This window comes from Pseudorasbora parva, chromosome 20 (genome assembly GCF_024679245.1).
Source record: "Pseudorasbora parva isolate DD20220531a chromosome 20, ASM2467924v1, whole genome shotgun sequence".
Classification (NCBI taxonomy): domain Eukaryota; kingdom Metazoa; phylum Chordata; class Actinopteri; order Cypriniformes; family Gobionidae; genus Pseudorasbora; species Pseudorasbora parva.
Genome location: NC_090191.1, coordinates 13,085,904 through 13,106,193, shown reverse-complemented (window position 1 = coordinate 13,106,193; position 20,290 = coordinate 13,085,904). Strand labels below are relative to the sequence as shown.

The following is a 20,290-nucleotide window of genomic DNA, read 5'->3' as shown; positions in this document are numbered from 1 at the left end:
AAAAATAGACAGAAAGGCTGTAAGGCTATAAAATGAACAGCACAAATTCAACAAGTGTTAATAAACCAAACTGATTCAAAACATTGTCTGTGAGCGTGGAAACAGTGTAATGGAGACATTCCTCATATCTTGAACTTGTGAACACAACCATAAGATTAGAAAACAACAGCAAAACATTGTAAGATCAAGAAAAATAACGAATGCTATTTAATGATTGCTATTTAACCCTCGGCGCTAAAAAGAACTTAAAATACTTTTTTTTTGTCAAACAGAATGAGTAATACATCATTTGAAACTGTATAGACTATGTTTATTTGCATACACATAATACAACAACACAAGTCTCAGTCTCTGTTAACTTATTTCTGAAACATGCCACAAAAATTAACCAAAATTTAGTGAATACTTGTCACAGAGACATTAGAGATACAGTTCTTTAGAAATCTTGAAGTTTTCTACATTTAAATGAAGAGGAAGAAGAACGCAATTGATCCAGCAGAGGATTGATGAGCAAATAATTTATTCTTACTAACATTAGTTAACTTACTTACATTAGTTAATTATTTATTCTTACTTACATTAGTTAGTGTTGTTGTTACATAAACTTGCACAAATTTTACTAGTTGACTTATTGCCAGACTAAAATATGTGAAATCTACACAAACGTGTTGAAATATGAAATGTAGGTAGGTAGGTTTCAATGCTAAATAAATATAAATGTACGACACAAGGATGTTTTATGCTCTATAATATAAAAACAGTACAATATATAAGTAATGTGTTTGCGCTGTAACATTATGATTAAAATGTTTAGACCCTTTTTTACTGTGAAATAGTATGTTTGAGGATCTGCTTAAATGTAGATGTTTACAATGTGTTAAAAATGTTTCATGGTGAGGAGCAACTTGATTGGTTCAGTAAATGCTGCTCCAAATTAAACATATATGACGTGTTTATTGCACTTAATAATGCTTACACAAACATATTTTGGGTAAAAATATGAAAACATTAGAATCAAACATGACAATCCATATATTTTTTCTCTAGTGTAGTGTAAATCCTTTCTAATGATCTATTTATACTAATATGCCACCTGCATTCCAATTTTAAATAATATATTGTTTTATGTCAATGAGTGTTTACATTGTTTTGAAGCAAAACTTCTAGGCTACAAGATTAAGCTCTTAAAAGTTTTGTGAACAAATATTCAGAATTAGTTATATGGCCTTATTTTAGTGACTTATTTTTTTTCCACCTACCGTGCATAAACGTAATATTCTCAAAATTGCAAACCTTTACTTACATGCTGCTCACATATTATTTTAGCAGTGTTTGTACTGAATACAGTGTATTCATTCTTTTCCATGAATCTGTTATAACAGAAATAAGCACAAATGTCAGGGCATGTCAAAACACTTCCAGGGCCCAGAAAACACCTTAGACCCCAGAGGGTTAAAATAGGTTTAAAATTAATCAATATATTATGTAACGCTGCTATCCAACTGAAATTGAATAGAGGACATCTCACACAACTTTTATGCCAAAGGCAAAGAAAAAGCATCAAGGCAAAGTACAAAGAGATGAAGATGCTAATATAAGTAGCCATGGACAAATAACTTGCGATGAACATGTCAGAGTGCAGTATTGTCAGAGAGTCACCTTTTCAGTTGATTATTTAAATTATTTATTAACCAATTAAAGTCTGCGGACCCGGTACAGGGTGCGGAATGACAAGCAATTAGTTACAAATGCATGGCTAAAAGTGATAAACATGTAAGTATAGGTTGTCTGAGCTCTAATTTTATGTAACTACAAAGGGTTTACTGTAAAAGGACACCAACATTTTGGACTTAGACCACTGTCTGTGTGTATGGGAAGCTTTTCAATTTGGGTAGGCCAAATCCAGGCGGAAATCCCCAAAATGGTCCCAGATTGACATGCCTAAATACATTTTGGTTTCTCTTCGGTGTGACTTTTCATATGGACGTTAAAGCATCCTTTTGGACTGAAACTTTTTCTGCACTATTGACATATTCTTCTCTTGAGTGAATTCTTAAGTGGCAATTAAGGGTTAGTTTACGTGTGAAACTCTTTCCACACTGATCACATGTGAAAGGCTTCTCTCCAGTGTGACTTCTCATGTGACACTTAAGATTTCCTTTTCGTGAGAAGCTTTTTCCACACAGTTTGCAGGTGTGAGGGTTCTCTCCAGTGTGACCTCTCAAGTGGACTTCAAAGTGCCCTTTAAGATTGAAACTCTTTCCACACTGTTGGCAGGTGAAAGACTTCTCTGCAGAGTGATTTTTTGTGTGCCTATTAAGGCATTTAATGTCTGGGAAACTTTTTCCACACTGATTACATATAAAACACTTCTCTCTTGAATGAAGTTTCAAGTGGCAATTAAGGGTTGGTTTACGTGTGAAACTCTTTCCACACTGACCACATGTGAAAGGCTTTTCTCCTGTGTGAGTTCTCATGTGACACTTCAGATTTCCTCTTCGTGAGAAGCTCTTCCCACACAGTTTGCAGGTGTAAGGGCTCTCTCCAGTGTGACGTCTCATGTGTGAATCAAGAGTTAGTTTATATATGAATTTCATTCCACACTGAGAGCAGGTGTAAGGCTTTTCTCCAGTGTGAATTCTCATGTGGACTTTAAGGCGTCTTTTTTCAGTGAAACTATTTCCACACTGTTGGCAGGTGAATGATTTCACTCCAGAGTGAATTTTTACGTGCCTGTTAAGGCAGTTCATGTCTGTGAAACTCCTTCCACACTGATGACATACAAAACAGTTTTCTCTTGAGTGAATTCTCATATGGTAATTAAGGGTTAATTTACGTTTAAAACTCTTTCCACACTGATCACATATGAACGGCTTCTCTCCAGTGTGAATGTTCATGTGATACTTAAGGTTTAGTTCTGTTGTGAGGCTTTTTCCACAAAGTTTGCAGGTGAAAGGCTTCTCTCCATTGTGAATTCTCATGTGGCCTGTAAGGCTTCCTTTTTGAGTGAAACTCTTTCCGCACTGTTGGCAGGTGAAAGGTTTCTCTCCAGTGTGAACTCTCATGTGGACTTTAAGGTGTCCCTTTTCAGTGAAGCTCTTTCCACACAGTTTGCAGGTAAAAGGCTTCTCTCCAGTGTGAATTCTCATGTGGCCTTTCAGATGTCCTTTTTCAGTGAAACTCTTTCCACACTGTTGACAAATGAAAGGCTTCTCTCCAGTGTGGATTTTCATGTGGACTTTAAGTTGTCCTTTTAGGGTGAAACTCTTTCCACACTGTTGGCATGCGAAAGGCTTCTCTCCAGAGTGAATTTTTACATGTCTGTTAAGGCAGTTCATGCCTGGGAAACTCTTACCACACTGATCACATCTGAATGGCTTCTCTCCAGTGTGAATTCTCATGTGGACTTTAAAGTGTCCTTTTAGAGTGAAACACTTTCCACACTGTTGGCAGGTAAAATAAGTTCCAGTCTTAAGAGCTCTTTTTTGTGAGGAAGTATTTTCAGTCTGTTTTGTTCCAGTTATGAGGTTATCACATTTCCCATACTGATCTTTCTCTTCCATTTCATTTAGTTCTTGACTCTCCTCTTTCAGCAGCATCAGGTCTAAGGCATAAAGAAACAAATAGAAGTTAACCCCAGTTTAATGACACAAACAGACATTTAAAGCATCAACATATAAATTCGGTCCTATACCTACTAAGGTCCTGAAATAGGCGTTACCTGTAATCGCATAACCTTTTTACTATGCCTCTTATAATTATAGACCAATCTCAAATCTGCCATTTAGGTCTAAAATATTAGAAAAAATTCTTATACTTTCAGTATAGTAAAAAGAACATTGCAGTACAATCCAGGGTCAGAGATTTAAGACAGCCGCACTATGTTTTATTATAATATATCAATAGTTTTAACAAAGTAAAACAAAGTTTGAAAAATGTGAGCAACAACATACTGTTAGAAATCATCTAATTGCTCACATTCTGCTGAGAGCAGCATTTAGATACATTTGTAAATATGTGCTGCACACTTTCACCTCGATAGAAAAAAAACGCACAACAATCATTGAGAAAACAGCAAGCATTTTTTATGCATACGCATAATAGGGCTGTGCGATATTTAAGAAAAATGCAATATGTGATACATTGTTAAATAATGTAATATTCGATACGATATTGCAATTAGTGCGTAAAATCTATTTAAATTACATTAAAAAACATAAATAAAACTGAGAATGATACCATTTATGTTTCAAATTCTTTCTGGGAAAAGAAAATGTCGCTACAACTTCTGAAAGTGACCAGCAGTGTTTTAGCAAAAAATAATGTCACAAATCTGACAATATCATTTTAACATCAATGTAAACAAACAAAAATTTGAATGGCAAATGTAATACAGACACAAAACTGAACCGAAGGGATCACACACTTTCACAGAGGCGACTTGTGCACGTTTTTTTGTCAGACAGCGCAGAACTGCAAGTAGTTGTTTTTTCAAGTTATTGCATTTAATAACTCTTTTAAACATCAAGCAAGTCACATAAGTAAAAGTCGTGTGCTATTCTCTGCTATATTTGTCGCAACTTCGACCTAAAACTTACACTTTTTCACAATGTTGAAGTAGCCTATTAAAATCATTCAGATATTGCGATATTTAGATAATTTCAATATATTGCGCAACCCTAACACATAAGCATCTGATTATAGCAATGTAGACATGTTTGCTAAAGCTCTGTAATTTAGCACTTTAATAAAGTCACACCACATTTATTATGTATATAGCACTTTCTACAATAGATTGCTTAAAATCAAGCAGCTTTTCCGTATTAAACATGAAAAACAATGTCAGTGTCTTGTTCATTGTTCACTTCATTTTCTACTATAATGCAGCTCTCCAGTGTGTTCATGTTTTCACTCGTGGGTCACGTCTGACCTCCACGGTTTGAACAGGAGAAATGCAGCGGAAAAGATTAGCGCACACCTACATATTACGTAATCACCATGGACCAATGGTAGTACAAAGGTGTTTACCAGCTGGAGCAAACTTTTCTGGCTCGCTTTGTTGCTCGCAAAATTCCCTTTGGCAAGCTGCTTTGAACTCCCAAAACTAAGTTTATTTTGGCCGGATTTTTCCCCCCGAAATGATTTCACACCAGTTCGTTCTTTAATTTTGCTTAAAGTACATTGGGGTCTTTAGCGGACTTGTCTTTCCAGACAGCCACATCACACTTTATTGAATTATCACTTCTGTGCATTATACACTGTTGTCCTGTAGCCATTTCCTTTGTTATCTTGTCTGTGTGCTTAGGTTCATTGTCCATATGGCCACTCTGCAATACAGGCCTGATTGGTGCAGCAGAGATTGTTTGTCTTTTGGAAGGTTCTACTCTTACCAAAGAGAAATGCTGGAGCTCTGTCAGAGTGACCATCAGGTTCTTGGTCACCTCCCTGACTAGGGCCCTTCTCCCCCTATCGCTCAGTTTGACCGGGAAGCCAGCTCTAGGAAGAATCCTAGAGGTTCCAAACTTCTTCATTTATGTATGATTGATGCCACTGTGCTCATTGGGATCTTCAATGCTACAAACATTTTTCTGTCCCCTTCACCAGTTCTGTACCTCAATACAATCCTGTCTCAGAGGTCTACAAACAATTCCTTGGACTTCATGGCTTGGTTTGTGCTGACATGCAATGTTAACTGTGGGACCTTATAAAGACAGGTCTGTGCCTTTCCAAATCATGTCCAATTAAATGAATTTACCACAGGTAGACTCAATCAAGTTGTAGAAACACCAAGGATGATCAGTGGAAACACAATGCACCTGAGCTAAATTTTGAGTGTCATGGCAAAAGGCTGTGAATACTTATGTACATGTGATTTTGTTTTTGATTTTTAATAAATTTGCAAATATTTCAAAACAAACTTCTCACATTCTCTGGGCAATTTTTCCTCCTCCCCCACCCCTCTGACATTCGGCCTCCCTCAAGGCTCTATTTTAGCACCCTCTATATTTTCTCTGTACATGCTGCCTCTGGGCTATATTCTAAGAAAGCATGGTGTGTCCTTTCATTTCTACGCAGATGACACTCAAATCTATCTTCCTGTCAAGAAAAATAATACAACTGCGATCACCTCTCTTCTCCATTGTTTAGAGGAGGTTAAATTATGGCTAGCCCAAAACTTCCTCTTCTTAAACGAGGACAAAACTGAGGTCATTGTATTCAGTCCCAATGACAACACTCAGCATATAAGCCCTGAGTTTACCCGCTTTTAGATCGACAAGGGTCCAGAACCTAGGTATTATTTTTGACCAGCATTTAAAATTTGACAGACATATCTTGTCTGTCATTGGATCTAGTTTTTATCAGCTTCGTCTTCTGTCTAAAATTAAAAACTTTCTCTCCCCGAAAACTCTAGAAATGGCTGTTCATGCTTTGTTACATCGCGTCTAGATTACTGCAATTCTTTATATTGCGGTATACCTAAATCTCAAATTGCACGACTTCAGCTTGTCCAAAATGCTGCTGCCAGATTTCTTTTAAAGCGTCGTAAATATGAACATGTCACTCCTATTCTTAGATCACTTCATTGGCTGCCGATTTGTCAGAGAATAGATTTTAAAATTCTCCTCTTCGTCTATAAATCCCTTCATAACAAAGCGCCTGTCTATCTATCTGAACTCCTTCACTCCTATACTCCTCCCAGAAGACTCCGTTCTTGTGATCATGCTTTGCTGGTCGTTCCACGTGCTAGACTGAAGCGTAGAGGTGAGCGTGCATTTGCGGTAGCAGGGCCACGACTCTGGAATACCCTGACTTTAGAGATCAGGCTGGCCCCTACGCTGTCTATTTTTAAGTCACAGTTAAAAACTTTTCTATTTTCTTTAGCGTACTGATTACCCTGATGTGTTTGACTTTTAAAGTTGTGCTTTTTATTTTTTACTCTGTTCTGGTTTTATTTTTATGTATGTATGCTATTCTTGACCTTCTGTAAAGCACTTTGGTCAGCCTGGGGGCTGTGGGAAATGTGCTATATAAATAAAATTGAATTTGGAACTTGAACTTGATTGTCATTATGGGGTTTTGTTTGTCAAATTGAGGAAAAATAATAATGATTTTAATCAATTTTGGAATAAGGCTGTAACATAAATTGTGGAAAAAGTGAAGCGTTGTGAATACTTTCCATTTTGCCTTAGGTCAGACCATGTTGATCAGCTGCTCTTCTTGCAGAAAAATCTGATAATCAAAAAGCGAGTAGGCTATACTAAAGATCTATTAGTTTTATGGACATATGGTTTGTATACACTATGTTCGGACAAACGTTTAATGGGTTTTGAACTGGTTTTTAATTCTTGATGGTTTTAAAAACCTATTCAGTAATAAACATATTTGAAACACAAGTTGTTAATGAATTTCACTCTTGAACAATGTTTTATTTTTCATAATAGTAATGTGCATTGTGTGTGTTTATATGTATGAATTCTTTGTTGCAATGTTTGTTACTCATGTTACATCCTTTGATGTAACTGTAATTTTATTGTGTGTGAGGATCTACAGGTCCTTCTCAAAAAAATTGCATATTGTGATGAAGTTCATTATTTTCCATAATTTTAATGATAAAAATTAAAATTTCATATATTTTAGATTCATTGCACACCAACTGAAATATTTCAGGTCTTTTATTGTTTAAATACTGATGATTTTGGCATCGCAAAAAATTAGCATATTTCATCCGACCAATAAAAGAAAAGTGTTTTTAATACAAAAAAGCCAACCTTCAAATAATTGAAATGTTCAGTTATGCACTCGATACTTGGACGGGAATCCTTTTGCAGAAATGACTGCTTCAATGCGGCGAGGCATGGAGGCAATCAGCCTGTGGCACTGCTGAGGTGTTAAGGAGGCCCAGGATGCTTCGATAACTGCCTTAAGCTCATCCAGAGTGTTGGGTCTTGCGTCTCTCAACTTTCTCTTCACAATATCCCACAGATTCTCTATGGGGTTCAGGTCAGGAGAGTTGGCAGGCCAATTGAGCACAGTAATACCATGGTCAGTAAACCATTTACAAGTGGTTTTGGCACTGTGAGCAGGTGCCAGGTCGTGCTGAAAAACGAAATCATCTCCATAAAGCTTTTCAGCAGATGGAAGCATTAACTGCTCCAATATCTCCTGATAGCTAGCTGCGTTGACCCTGCCCTTGATAAAACACAGTGGACCAACACCAGCAACTGACATGGCACCTCAGACCATCACTGACTGTGGGTACTTGACACTGGACTTCAGGCATTTTGGAATGTCCTTCTCCCCAGTCTTCCTCCAGACTCTGGCACCTTGATTTCCGAATGACCTGCAAAATTTACTTTCATCCGAAAAAAGTACTTTGGACCACTGAGCAACAGTCCAGTGCTGCTTCTCTGTAGCCCAAAAGTGGCTTGACCTGGGGAATGCGGCACCTGTAGCCCATTTCCTGCACACGCCTGTGCACGGTGGCTCTGGATGTTTCTACTCCAGACTCAGTCCACGGCTTCCGCAGGTCCCCCAAGGTCTGGAATCGGTCCTTTTCCACAATATTCCTCAGGGTCCGGTCACCTCTTCTCGTTGTGCAGCGTTTTTTGGCACACTTTTTCCTTCCCACAGACTTCCCACTGAGGTGCAGCACTCTGGGAACAGCCTATTCGTTCAGAAATTTCTTTCTGTGTCTTACCCTCTCGCTTGGGGGTGTCAATGATGGCCTTCTGGACTGCAGTCAGGTCGGCAGTCTTACCCATGATTGCGGTTTTGAGTAATGAACCAGGCTGGGAGTTTTTAAAAGCCTCAGGAATCTTTTGGTGTTTAGAGTTAATTAGTTGATTCAGATGATTAGGTTTATAGCTCGTTTAGAGAACCTTTTCATGATATGCTATTTTTTGAGATAGGAGTTTTGGTTTTCATGAGCTGTATGCCAAAATCATCAGTATTAAAACAATAAAAGACCTGAAATATTCAGTTGGTGTGCAATGAATCTAAAATATATGAAAATTTAATTTTTATCCTTATATTATGGAAAATAATTAACTTTATCACAATATGCTAATTTTTTGAGAAGGACCTGTATGTATGTGGACCAAGCCTGACACACTCGTGTTAAAAACTGCCGCAGGTGATTGGTCCCATTATAGCCCATAACCCCAGACGTTGGCTTGGCTGCTTCACATTTCTGCAGTGAAACGCAGCGAAGACATGTCGCTCAGGGGGGCCCCCGTGAGCCGCCATGCAAAATATGGAAGTCCCAGGGACTTTGCGGTGAAATCCGTCCCCTCTGTTATTTAATGGAGGTCGTGAATATCGGCGATGAAATTGCTTTGGAAGGGTCGACCGGCCAGGGGGCGCCATTTCCCCTCTCGCCACTCTCCTCTGAGTCAGACAGAAACGTCCAGCGGACCCGTGGCCTCTTTTGGAGGTCAAAAGGTCAAAAAAGGGATGCGCGTTCCTCGTCGCAGTTTATTAACGGATGCGCGGCCAATAAAACGGCTTAGGAAGGGCTGATCGGCCAGGGGCGCCATTTTTCTTCTCGGCACTATCCCCGAGTCGGACGGGAAAGTCAGACAGGCCCACGGCCTCTTCCCGGAGTCGAAAGGTCAAAAAAAGAGGCAGCACGTAAATCCTGCTTTGAGCGGCCCCTGTTCGGAGACGAAAGGTCGCGCCGCCTCGAGCTTGCGGAACGCAACTCTGCGGGGGCCCCCGGCTCACGTCCCCGAATCGTGAAACGCCAGGACCTCCTGGGCCTTCTGGCCTAACCCTAACCCTATCCCACCAGAGCACTACTCGCGTAAATCAGCCTCCGGACGGCCCCCGTTCGGAGACAAAAGGTTGCGCCGCCCCGAGAGATTTAAAGTTCAAAGATTCCAACTCTGCAGGGGCCCCCGACTCACGGCCCCGAAGCGTGAAAAGCTAGCTCCTCCTGGGAAAAAGCTGGCCCCTCGCAACTAAGAATCTCTCAAAAGCCTCTGAAGTCACAAGACAGTGAGAGGACCTTGTAAGAAAATGGATTTAAAGGCTCAATTTAGTGCCCCTCCGCTCTAGAGTCAAGCGCTGTTAGTATGTCGCTCGGGGGGCCCCCCAGGAGCCACTGTGCGAAATCTGGGGCCCGCAGGACCCCTGTAGCAAAATCCAACTCGGCTATTTTCCCAATACGTTTGCTAAAGCAGTTTCGCGGACGGCGCTTCGAAAGGTCCGAACGGCCGGGGGGGGGGGGGGGGGGGGGGGGTGTTTTTCTTCTCACCGCGGTCCCCCGAGTCAGACGGAAAGGTTTGGTGGGCCTTCGGCCTCTTTCAGGGGTCAAAAGATTAAAAAAGGGAACAAGCACATGATTTTGTGAATATTTTTGCTGATTTTTTAAAAGGCACTTCCCAAAACCCGAGGAATTTGGAACTTTAACACGTGGTACCCGAGTGCCCCACGTACCAGCATTCGACGGCACTAGCGACTCGGGGCCTTTCGGTACGAACAGGAGCGGAAAACGGAAATACATCCCTGTTCAGATTTACGTTGTGGCAGTCTGATAGCGGTCCACCATGCACTGCCTTTTCTATGCAAATGAAGGAATTTTGGGACATTTTTGGAATGGAAACGAGTCCGGCTTAGTGTGCCGAGTGCGGTCGAGGTGTTTTTTTTGTGGGAAAAGTGCACAGAAAAATGAATACAAGGCCCCTACTCATGCTTTTTTGTGTTTCACATATGGGCTCAAGTCTCAGAAATGCCCTGGGAAAAACTCTGAATCTCGGGTGTAGGCAAGGCCTCAAGGGCCTCTAACGAACGCACCCTCCCCCGAGGCCCTGGGGCCCGCGGTTCAGGAGTCACTGGCGGTTAAAGTTTTAGATTGTTGGCCCTATATCTCGAGAAAGCAAAGGCCCCTGGCCTTGGGTGAGGTCTCGTTGGAAAGGTCTCGATGTCCTCTAACGACCGCGGAACGAGTTCCTGGGTCTCTCGGTTCGGGAGCTAGGAAGGTTAAAATTCGTGTTGCGCCAAGGGGCGCCCCGGAGGCCCGCGACTGTCACATTCAGGTCATGAACATGTTGAACAAGCCCACCCCCGAGGTCAAGGGCCTCCCGGGTCAGGAACTAGAAATTGAAAATAGTTTTCGAAAAACGGACCCTCAAAACTGGACAGGAAGTCACCGTATCTCAGGAAGCGAAGGCCCCCGAAAGCTGAAAGTTGAGTGTGCTTAGTACAGTAGACATTTTTTTATCCATGAAAAAAAAAATGGCTTCAATTTCACCAACCCTTTCACCAAGTTGAATTTTGATCTAATTTTACACCAAGTTTGATATGGTGTGCCGTCAGCCGATTGGTCGGCCTTTTCCTCGCCCCAATTTCAATTTCACATGCATTTAACGTGAAGTTGGAACCCGCAGGCTATAAAAGACCCCTGCCCAGACACTCTTTGACACTCACTTGAATTTCACATAGCTGTTTTTGCACGCACCACACTCACATCACTCTCACACACACTTGCACCTCACGGTTCCTGACACATTCCGCACTTTTGTTTGATACATTTCATTTGAATACATGCAACTAGAGGCAGGGCAGGAGGCGGTGCTGGAGGCGATGCAGGAGCTGGTGCCAGACCCGGAGGCGGTGCAGGAGGAGGTGCTGGAGGCCAGGCAGGTATGGGAGGAATGGCAGGAAGCGTTGCAGGAGGCGATGCAGGAGCTGGCGCCGGAGCAGGAGGCGATGCTGGAGGTCTGGCAGGAGCTGGTGCCGGAGGCGGAGGCGATGCTGGAGGCCAGTCAGGCATGAGAGGAATGGCAGGAGGCAGTGCTGGAGGCGATAAAGGAGCTGGTGCCGGAGCCGGAGGCCGGGCAGGAGCCGGTTCCAGAGCTGGAGCAGGAGGCCTAGCAGGAGCAGGAGGCGGGCAGGACCTATTTTTTTTTCAATTCGGACGTCCATCACCACCCACGTAAGTTCTCTCGCATGGCTTGAGTTTCTGAGGTGCGTGCGTGTGTTTGTCTCTGACTATGCTTTCCACTCTATCCGCACAGGCCAAGAACACATATTACCGGTGTAATGTGTCCCAACTCATGTGCCATGATACCTCCATGGCTGACCGTTTCTATACCCTGAACTTAAATGCCAAACAGGCGAGGGAGCACCGAAGCCTGTTTGAGGCGGCCATGGAGGGAGGGGACACCACCCCGGGGTCCCGAAGGCCCTCTGGCCTAGAAAGAGGCTCACCAAGCTGAGGAAGAGGAGATGGACACTGCCGCTTCCAAAAGTCCGTCATTCTCATTGGGGGGAGGATTGTTTAACCATTTGTTGGTTGAAGTGTTTGCTGACCCTTTTTTCTTTCCATTTCTCATTCTTTTCAGAAGGGACCTAGCATCCCCAAGAAACGGAGGGTCCTGACTCCCAGAAAGACTTACCCGTTAGTCTTGCTATCACTGTTAAAGACGCAGACCCTTCAGATCTTGGCCAAGCGGCAGAGGAAGCCACCGCAGTGCTTGCAATTTGTTCCCTGTGTTCTGTAAATGTGTTCTTGTTCCAAATCAAACTTAGAAAAGTTCTTTACTGTCATTTCTTTTTTTGGCTGCAAAACAAGTGTCTTATGCACTGAATAAAATAATATATACAAACTCTTGCATGATTCCTATGAACGATTATCACATATGGTGAAGTACACCCTTCCGATAGGGGGTGCTGAGATGTATAGAGGAACGTTGGTTTGGGGGCCTTCCCTGGAGCCTTCTGTTGCTGAACGGAAGGCCGCAACACAAAAAACGTAACAGCTCTCATTTATGTAGTGGCCCCCAATTAATGGGTCGACGGTACCTGTCTTTTCTACGCAAATTAAGCACTCAAATCACCTGAAAGTTAGATGAGTGTGTTTGTTTGACTGTGCCCTGTACAGTAGAGGTGGTTTCATCCATAAAATGTACATTGAATGCTAAATATCACCCATAAACACCTGGAGACCTGGAGTCAGTTATTTTTCTGCCATTACGTAACTGGAAATCTGTACGTCTTTGTGTTTTGGGCCCACGCTCGTGCTGGGTCTTGTTGGAAAGCTGCCGCCCTCCCCGTGCCAAACGAGTTCTCCCCGAGTTCCTGGGCCCCGTGGTTCGGGAATAACGGGCGGTTAAAAAATGTTGGATTCTCTGCCTTATTTTTCATGAACGCATAAATATATAAATTGCCAAGGCCTACATACAAACGAAGGCTACGGTCTTTCTTTTATAGAAAAACCTGTGACGTAATCTATTTTTACACTGGTTAACGGATGTCACACTATGGCCTGTGCATTCACTCTCATACTCTCATTCACTGTAACGTTAGACTATTAAAGCCCTGTCGGAGCTTTCGCCACATTTTGTGACAGGAGTCAGTACCATGGACACGTTGCACACAGCAGGCAAGTGCACTGCAGAGGGGAGGGCTTTGGGGGTTTGAGCCCCTGCCCTTTTTGAAAATCAATCAAAAGTGCCCCTCTCAACATTCATCATTACTATATTGTGGCCAATAAAAAAGAATTTGAATTATAATTAATATAAAGTGTACAAAACAGTAACAAATGACAGAAAAGCCGTTTATCTTGTATCTGTCAGTCTGAAATGTTGCTGTCATAACGCGTTGGGCAAAACGGTCTTTGTAAACTGTTTTCAATATATGCGAGTGCTGCCGTATAAGCAGTCATTTTCGCCATCATCACCCGGGTATATTTGCCAGAAGACGCGAATGAGAACTCTCTGCAGTGAGAGAAGATCTGTCTCTGTGTGCTCGTCTAAAAGCGTGCACGTCTCACAGCGCGCAAATATTCGAGTTCTCTTTCAAGTCTTGCGCTTGAATGGACAAACTCACACAAAAAGTATGTCAACATGTCGATCTTGATTATCCAAGCAGGCATAGTCTGTAAATGCCTTAATTGAACTTTATACAGTCGAGAAAGACGATGCATATCCCTGTATTAGGTCTTAAAGGGGCAGTAGCCTTTACTGCTGTCTGTTTAATGTCAAACAAAAGATAAGGACATCACTTACTGACACCCCTAGTGTAACGTATGTATGGGGGTGCCACAAAATTAGAAAATTTTCAAAGGGTGCCATGACTGAAAAAAGTTTGGGAAACACTGATTTAGGGTGCGTTCACACTTGTAGTTCGGTTAGTTTGGTTTGTTTGGTCCGGACCAAAAAACAAAAACAAAACATAATAGTCCTGATCCGCTAGCGTTCACACAGGCATTTTTAACAGCGAACCTAAAGTTACCGAACCAAAGGCATAGGGAAACGGTAACAACCTGATTGGTCGGCTTATATGACGTAGGACCTGCTTACCGAACATTCAAAACAATGCTGTGTGCGGATTACACGCGGGCATTTTATGCGTGTACATATGGCATTATTTTTTACCAGAGAGCTCATGAAATGTTCAAAACATTCAAAACAGCATCAGTATTTCCTCCGTTGTGCAGAAAAGAGACGGCCGTTCTGTCATCTGTACCTGCTAATAATGGGCAACACAGGAACTTTGATGAGAAGAGCCAGGTATGCTTTTTGTGTGTTTTTTCTAGCATTTTCGAAACATGCTCGTCTGACCAAATATTAATTAGGCACTTCCTCGTTGCTCCACGTTTGCCCTCTAACGTTAAAGTTATTCATTTTGGATACACTGATCTTTCCGCGTCGTCAAATCAGCTGCATGCGTCGCATCTTGTGACATTATACGTCCGGTTTTTGGTCCGTTTACATGTCTTTGGTCCGTGTTGCGTTCATATATCAATCGAACCGCACCAGAGTTCGTTTGGAAGCGGACCGAGACCCATCTTTTTAGCGGTCTCGGTCCGCTTGTTTGGTACGCACCAGGGTTCGGATGGCACCGTTCACATATGTTCAAATGAACCGCACTAACCGAGCAATCGCACCAGGGTTTGTTTTAATCGAACCAAACATGACAAGTGTGAACGCACCCTTAGTGAACGGCTGTGGCTCGACAGAAGGAAAAACAATCCAAACAACACGATTTTTAAACCTTTTTCATCATTAACGTTAATCAAAGCTATTATTCCAAATGTAGGCTGTCAAGAAGGAGGAAAGAGGGGCAGAGTCTCTTAAAAAAAAACTGAGAGACAATACATAATCTTACAAAAATAAAATAACGTCTGAGAAAAAAAATGGTCTGCCATTGTCTGTGATGTTTGTTTACTGTAATATTTACAAGTAAACAGTAGGTTATAGCTACTAAATTAATTAAATTCATAAAAACAACTTTTTGCTTTTTAATATTCAAATACACTAGTCTATATCACCAGATGCGTTGGTCTAGCAACAAGTGCAAGCCACTTCAGAGACACAGAAAGTTGCGTGTTTGAGTTAACACAATCAAGCGTAAAAATATGGAACATATCATGGGAAAATACTAAAACGGGAAGCCATCGGGAAAAGAGCTGAAAAAAGTGAGAAACCCGGAAAAAAAGGGAGGGTTGACAGCTATGAGTCAATGACAGCTAGCTGGTGGTTGGAACCTTTTCTTAATGAATGCACCTGAAATTTATGCAATAAACATGTTTTTGACAAATTGTTTGTGGTCTATATAGCCTGCAATTAGCCTATGCGCCCGAAGGGAAGGCTTAAAGACCCAGTCAGTGATGTCACGATATGCTAATGTGTTTAAATTCATACCTACGTAATCACCATCACTAAAAATTTACTTTTTTTTAACATTAAAATTAAAAATAAATAGATAGACCTACCTACCGACCCGTTTTTTTTATTTATTTTTTTACTGTTACTGCAAACCAAAATATTTTTAAGGATGGCCTTAGATGAGTGTTTTTGTTTGAGCGTGCCCTGTACAGTAGAGGTGTTTTCCTCCATAAAATGTACATTGAATGTGAAATATCACCCATAAACCCTGAGACCTGGAGTCAGTTATTTTTCTGCCATTACGTAATTGGAAATCTGTATGTCCCTGTGTTTTGGGCTCCCGTTCGGGAACGCAGCGGTCCCGACGCTCGTGCGGGGTCTTGTTGGAAAGCCCTCCCCGTGCTGGACGAGTTCTCCCCGAGTTCCTGGGCCCCGTGGTTCGGGAGTAACGGGCAGTTAAAAAATGTTGGATTATCGGCCTTATTTCTCGTGAACACAGGGGCCCCGGGCCTCGTGTGAGACCTCGTTGGAAAGGTCTCGATGTCCTCTAAAGAATGCGCCCGACGTCCTGGGCCTCTCCGTTCAGGAGCTAGAGCCCTCGGAAGGTTGAAAACCTGGAATAATTGATGCAACATGACGTCACTTCCAAAGGAACAATGAACCTGTCTGACCAATTTCATGGAATGTGAAAATGAATCTCATTGGTAGAAGAAATACATTTAAATTAAACTGGGCATCAGCACATTTCAATTGCTTTGGTAATAGCAAGGGAAAATAGAATGATCTCCAAAAAAGAAGTAGGCCTACTTTTTAACTGTAAATAAAATTGTAAGGATTTTTTTTTTAAATAATGTAATTAGGTAAAAGTATTGATTTGTAATTGTACTCAAGTAAAGTAACCCCCCCCCCCCAAAAAAATAAAATAAATAAATAAATAAAATAAAAATAACATAATACTTAGTACAGTAATCAAGTAAAATTACTTAAGAACTTATCACCCCTGGAAGGCAGCTTAACACGCCAAACGCCTCATTGGCCAAAGGGACTGCATTTCTTATCCAATGTGACCTTCCTTGTTTTGTGACTGCTAGCCCTCTGCGGCAGCCAACAAAGCAAATAAGATTTATGCCACTGACTACATGAATCTCCCAAGCCCTTACACAAAGTCACTTCTCAGATGCACATGAAGGCAGTGTAATTATCTAGTCATTTGATCTCAACATGTCTGTCTGCATGAGGGACGTGAATACGTCAAATACCGCTCAATGTCATATAAAAACACTTTATTTAGTACACTCATATGACATTCTTCAAAAATATCATTAATTTTTGTAGAGCTGGGCATTTGAATAAGGTTCAAAATGACTGAGTTCAGTTTTGAGAATGAAACCAACCTGTTTGTTCCTCAGTATCTTCATACTTGACTCTGAAAGCTTCTTCAATCGTCATGTCTTCACTCTCCTCTTTAATAAACGCCATCTTTGTTTTTTCTTCAATATCTTCTTTTTTCACACTGATCGCTTCTTCAATCTTCATGTCTTCACTCTCCTCTTTAATAAGCGTCATCTTTATAATAGTACGTCATGTGGATCTCAGTCGCTTCACCAGGAGATATTCTGTGTTTAGACATAACGTCATGTTTTAGGTGAATAACAGAAAAATGAATACAAACTAAATTCTGGGTGTGTCTCAGGCCCTGTTTACACCTGGTGTTAAAATGAGTTTTGGTCGATTGGATCACAAGTAGAACAGGGAGACACATACCCGTCTCTTTTGTCCATGTCCAACCATTTCTGTGCTGAGTCCTTCGAGGGAAGGCTCTACAGTCGGGTAAATTTGTTTTTTCAAATCTTTCGATCTAATGGAAAAAAAAGCTCACGCAATGTACACAAAGAAGCTTCCGAGGACAAAGAAGAAAAAATACATGAAGAGCAGCAGCTTTTGTTTTTGCTCTGACAGCCACAAGACCAACTGAGTACTGCGAGTGTGTATTAGAAATCAGGAATGATGAGAGAACATTGAGCTTGATATGTTTTTTGTCTTCAAACCAAACATTAGTCTCCAGCCGACAAAGTTTAAATCCTGCCTGGCTAGTGCGCTTCCTATAATGTTTACTAGTGATGCCCGGTTCGCGAACTAATCTTTCTTTTGAATCGGTTCTTTTTAAGTGAAGCGGTCAAACCAGTTCACCAAATCAGACTGAATCGTTCTAAACGGTTTGCCTCTCAAATCAGCACTGATCCCACAAGTTACTATAGTTACTCACTTTCTGCTGATACTGAGAATGCCAGTGTACTACTGAACGTACAGCGGTTCCGGTTCCCGGATCACCAGTACAGAATCGAGAACCCTTTCATTAGGACATGTTCAATGCTGAGAGCTAAAAAGTTGAGCATGCACGTTATTTGTTCAGAGGAATGAAATGCAGGTTTCAGGTGTATAAAATGAATCACGTTTGAAACATGTTCATCACATACATTTTCATCTCTTGCGTGATACCAAACATTTTTGAATATTCTGATCTAATATGATTTCTGATCTGTAAGGTTGAATAATAATCATACACTGTTTAATAATAGGCCAGAGGAGAACTGGTAGCCCAACTGAGTCTGGTTTCTCCCAAGGTTGATTTTTCTCCATCATGCCCTGATGGAGTTTTGGTTCCTTGCCACTGTCGCCTTTGGCTTGCTCAGTTGGGGACACAAAAATTATGATCCAAGTTATTTAACTAAAATTAGGTCTTATTTATTTCTATAAACTATAATACTGATTTGCCAACATTATCGCTATATGAAAAAATTAAATAAACTGATAACATCACTGTTTTCTCCAGAACCACTATACTGCCAAATCCGATCTTGTAGCAATATTGTTCTGTTTAACACTGTGAAGCTGCTTTGAAACAATCGTCATTGTAAAAGCGCTATATAAATAAAGTTGATTGATTGATTGAGGGATTGATAAGCGGTCTTATCACTGTATTATTTTAAAGTTTGGAAACAATGCATGGATTGTAAAACGGTCACACAAAACATTTATTTTTGTTTTATCAGTAATGCGTGATCTTTTCAGGAACAGGTTATTTAATTTCTAAGTTGATATACATTTGTAAATGTATTAATCAAAACAGTAGGTTTGATATAGACTACATATTCAGCTTGCAGCAGTTCGCAGCTCTGCACACATACACTCGCAGCGGTTCTCAGATTACCAGTACAGAATCGAGAACCGTTTCTCTCTGACATGTTTGATCTTTCAGATATAACCGATACTGAGAACCAATAAGCTAAGATACTGAGCATGCGTGATATAGCGTTGTCTGTTTCTCTCGTACAGCTGATGCTGTGCTGATAATATGAACATGGGTGAACCGAGGACTTGTGAAAGTTTATGTTATGTCAATGTAAGTTTATTTAATCTGTGTAAAACATCAGCGTTTGCACGACAATGGCTGTATTGAGTGCTTTTACAAAACATGTAGATACTTATCCAAGGTGATAATGACAATAATAACAATTATTATTATTATACTAATGATTACAAATACTTTATATGAATGTATTTTCGTCCGCTGGGATGATAGAAATTAAGTCATTACGCGAGGATGTTAAAGATCCGGTGATCCATTTTTATAAACTGGTTCACTGAAACAAACTGTCCGAAAGAACCGGTTTGCGGAAAAGAACCAAACTCCCCATCACTAATTTTAATGTATTAGGACAGTAGACAGAGAGTAGGCGGTCTTTTGTGGCTGTTTGAACACATTCGACCACAAGCGTTTTCACTACGAAAGCAATCCAGTCAAATGTGTTTTCAACTACCTATGGAAGTGGTCGAAAGTGGACAAGCTAAAAATGTTTACCTCATTTACACCTGTATTTGCCATCATCCACTTGTGATCCGATTGACGAAAACATCTTAATACCAAGTGTAAACAGGGCCTCAATCAGCTCCCTAGTTTAGTGGACAGAACACTGGAATAGAGTTAATAATTTGGGAATTGTATTATTTGTAGACTATATTAAATAGATTACACTTTCATAAAAACATTTGAAATAAGTTAATAAAAGATTCCATTATATATGCGTGTTCTTTTGCTCTCTTTGCATTTACGCCATTTTGAGCAGCCGTCGTTCACATCTATTGAATCAATTAGTGAATCAATTCTGTTTCTGCCTAGCCTAGAGAGGCCAGTAATTTTCATGATAGGTACATTTAAACTATGAGACAGAATGAGAAAAAAAATCCAGAAAATCACATTGTCTGATTTTTAAAGAATTTATTTGCAAATTATGGTGGAAAAAAAGTATTAAGATGAACTTTTGTTGTTGACCAAATACTTAGTTATAACTTTGTTGGCAATGACAGAGATGAAACGTTTTCTGTAAGACGCCACAAGGTTTTTACACACTGTTGCTGGTAGTTTGGCCCATTCTTCCATGCAGATCTCCTCTATAGCAATGATATTTTGGGAATGTCACTGAGCAACACAGATTTTCAACTTCCTCCAAAGATTTTCTATGGGGTTGAGATCTGTAGATTGGCTAGGCCACTCCAAGACCATGAAATGCTTCTTACAAAGCTGAATCAGTTATTTATTTAAGTTGAATCAGTACAGTGCTTTCCCCCACCTACTGGTGGTTTGAGTTTAATATTTAAAAAGTAGCCTATAATTGAAT

The 20,290-nt window shown here is 40.8% G+C and overlaps 1 protein-coding gene across 1 annotated transcript in view; it reads right to left on the bottom strand.

Annotated features, from left to right (window-relative positions):
- Positions 1 to 347: 347 nt before the first annotated feature.
- LOC137049657 (zinc finger protein 569-like) overlaps positions 348 to 20,290 on the bottom strand; it is a 38,548-nt gene continuing 18,605 nt past the window's right edge. The window contains exons 2-3 of the mRNA XM_067428255.1: positions 17,006 to 17,227; positions 348 to 3,604 (exon numbers count right to left, since the gene is read on the bottom strand). Of these exons, the coding sequence (XP_067284356.1) occupies positions 1,977 to 3,604; positions 17,006 to 17,177 (1,800 nt within the window). The 5' untranslated portion in view covers positions 17,178 to 17,227 and the 3' untranslated portion in view covers positions 348 to 1,976. The remainder of the gene's footprint in view (positions 3,605 to 17,005; positions 17,228 to 20,290) is intronic.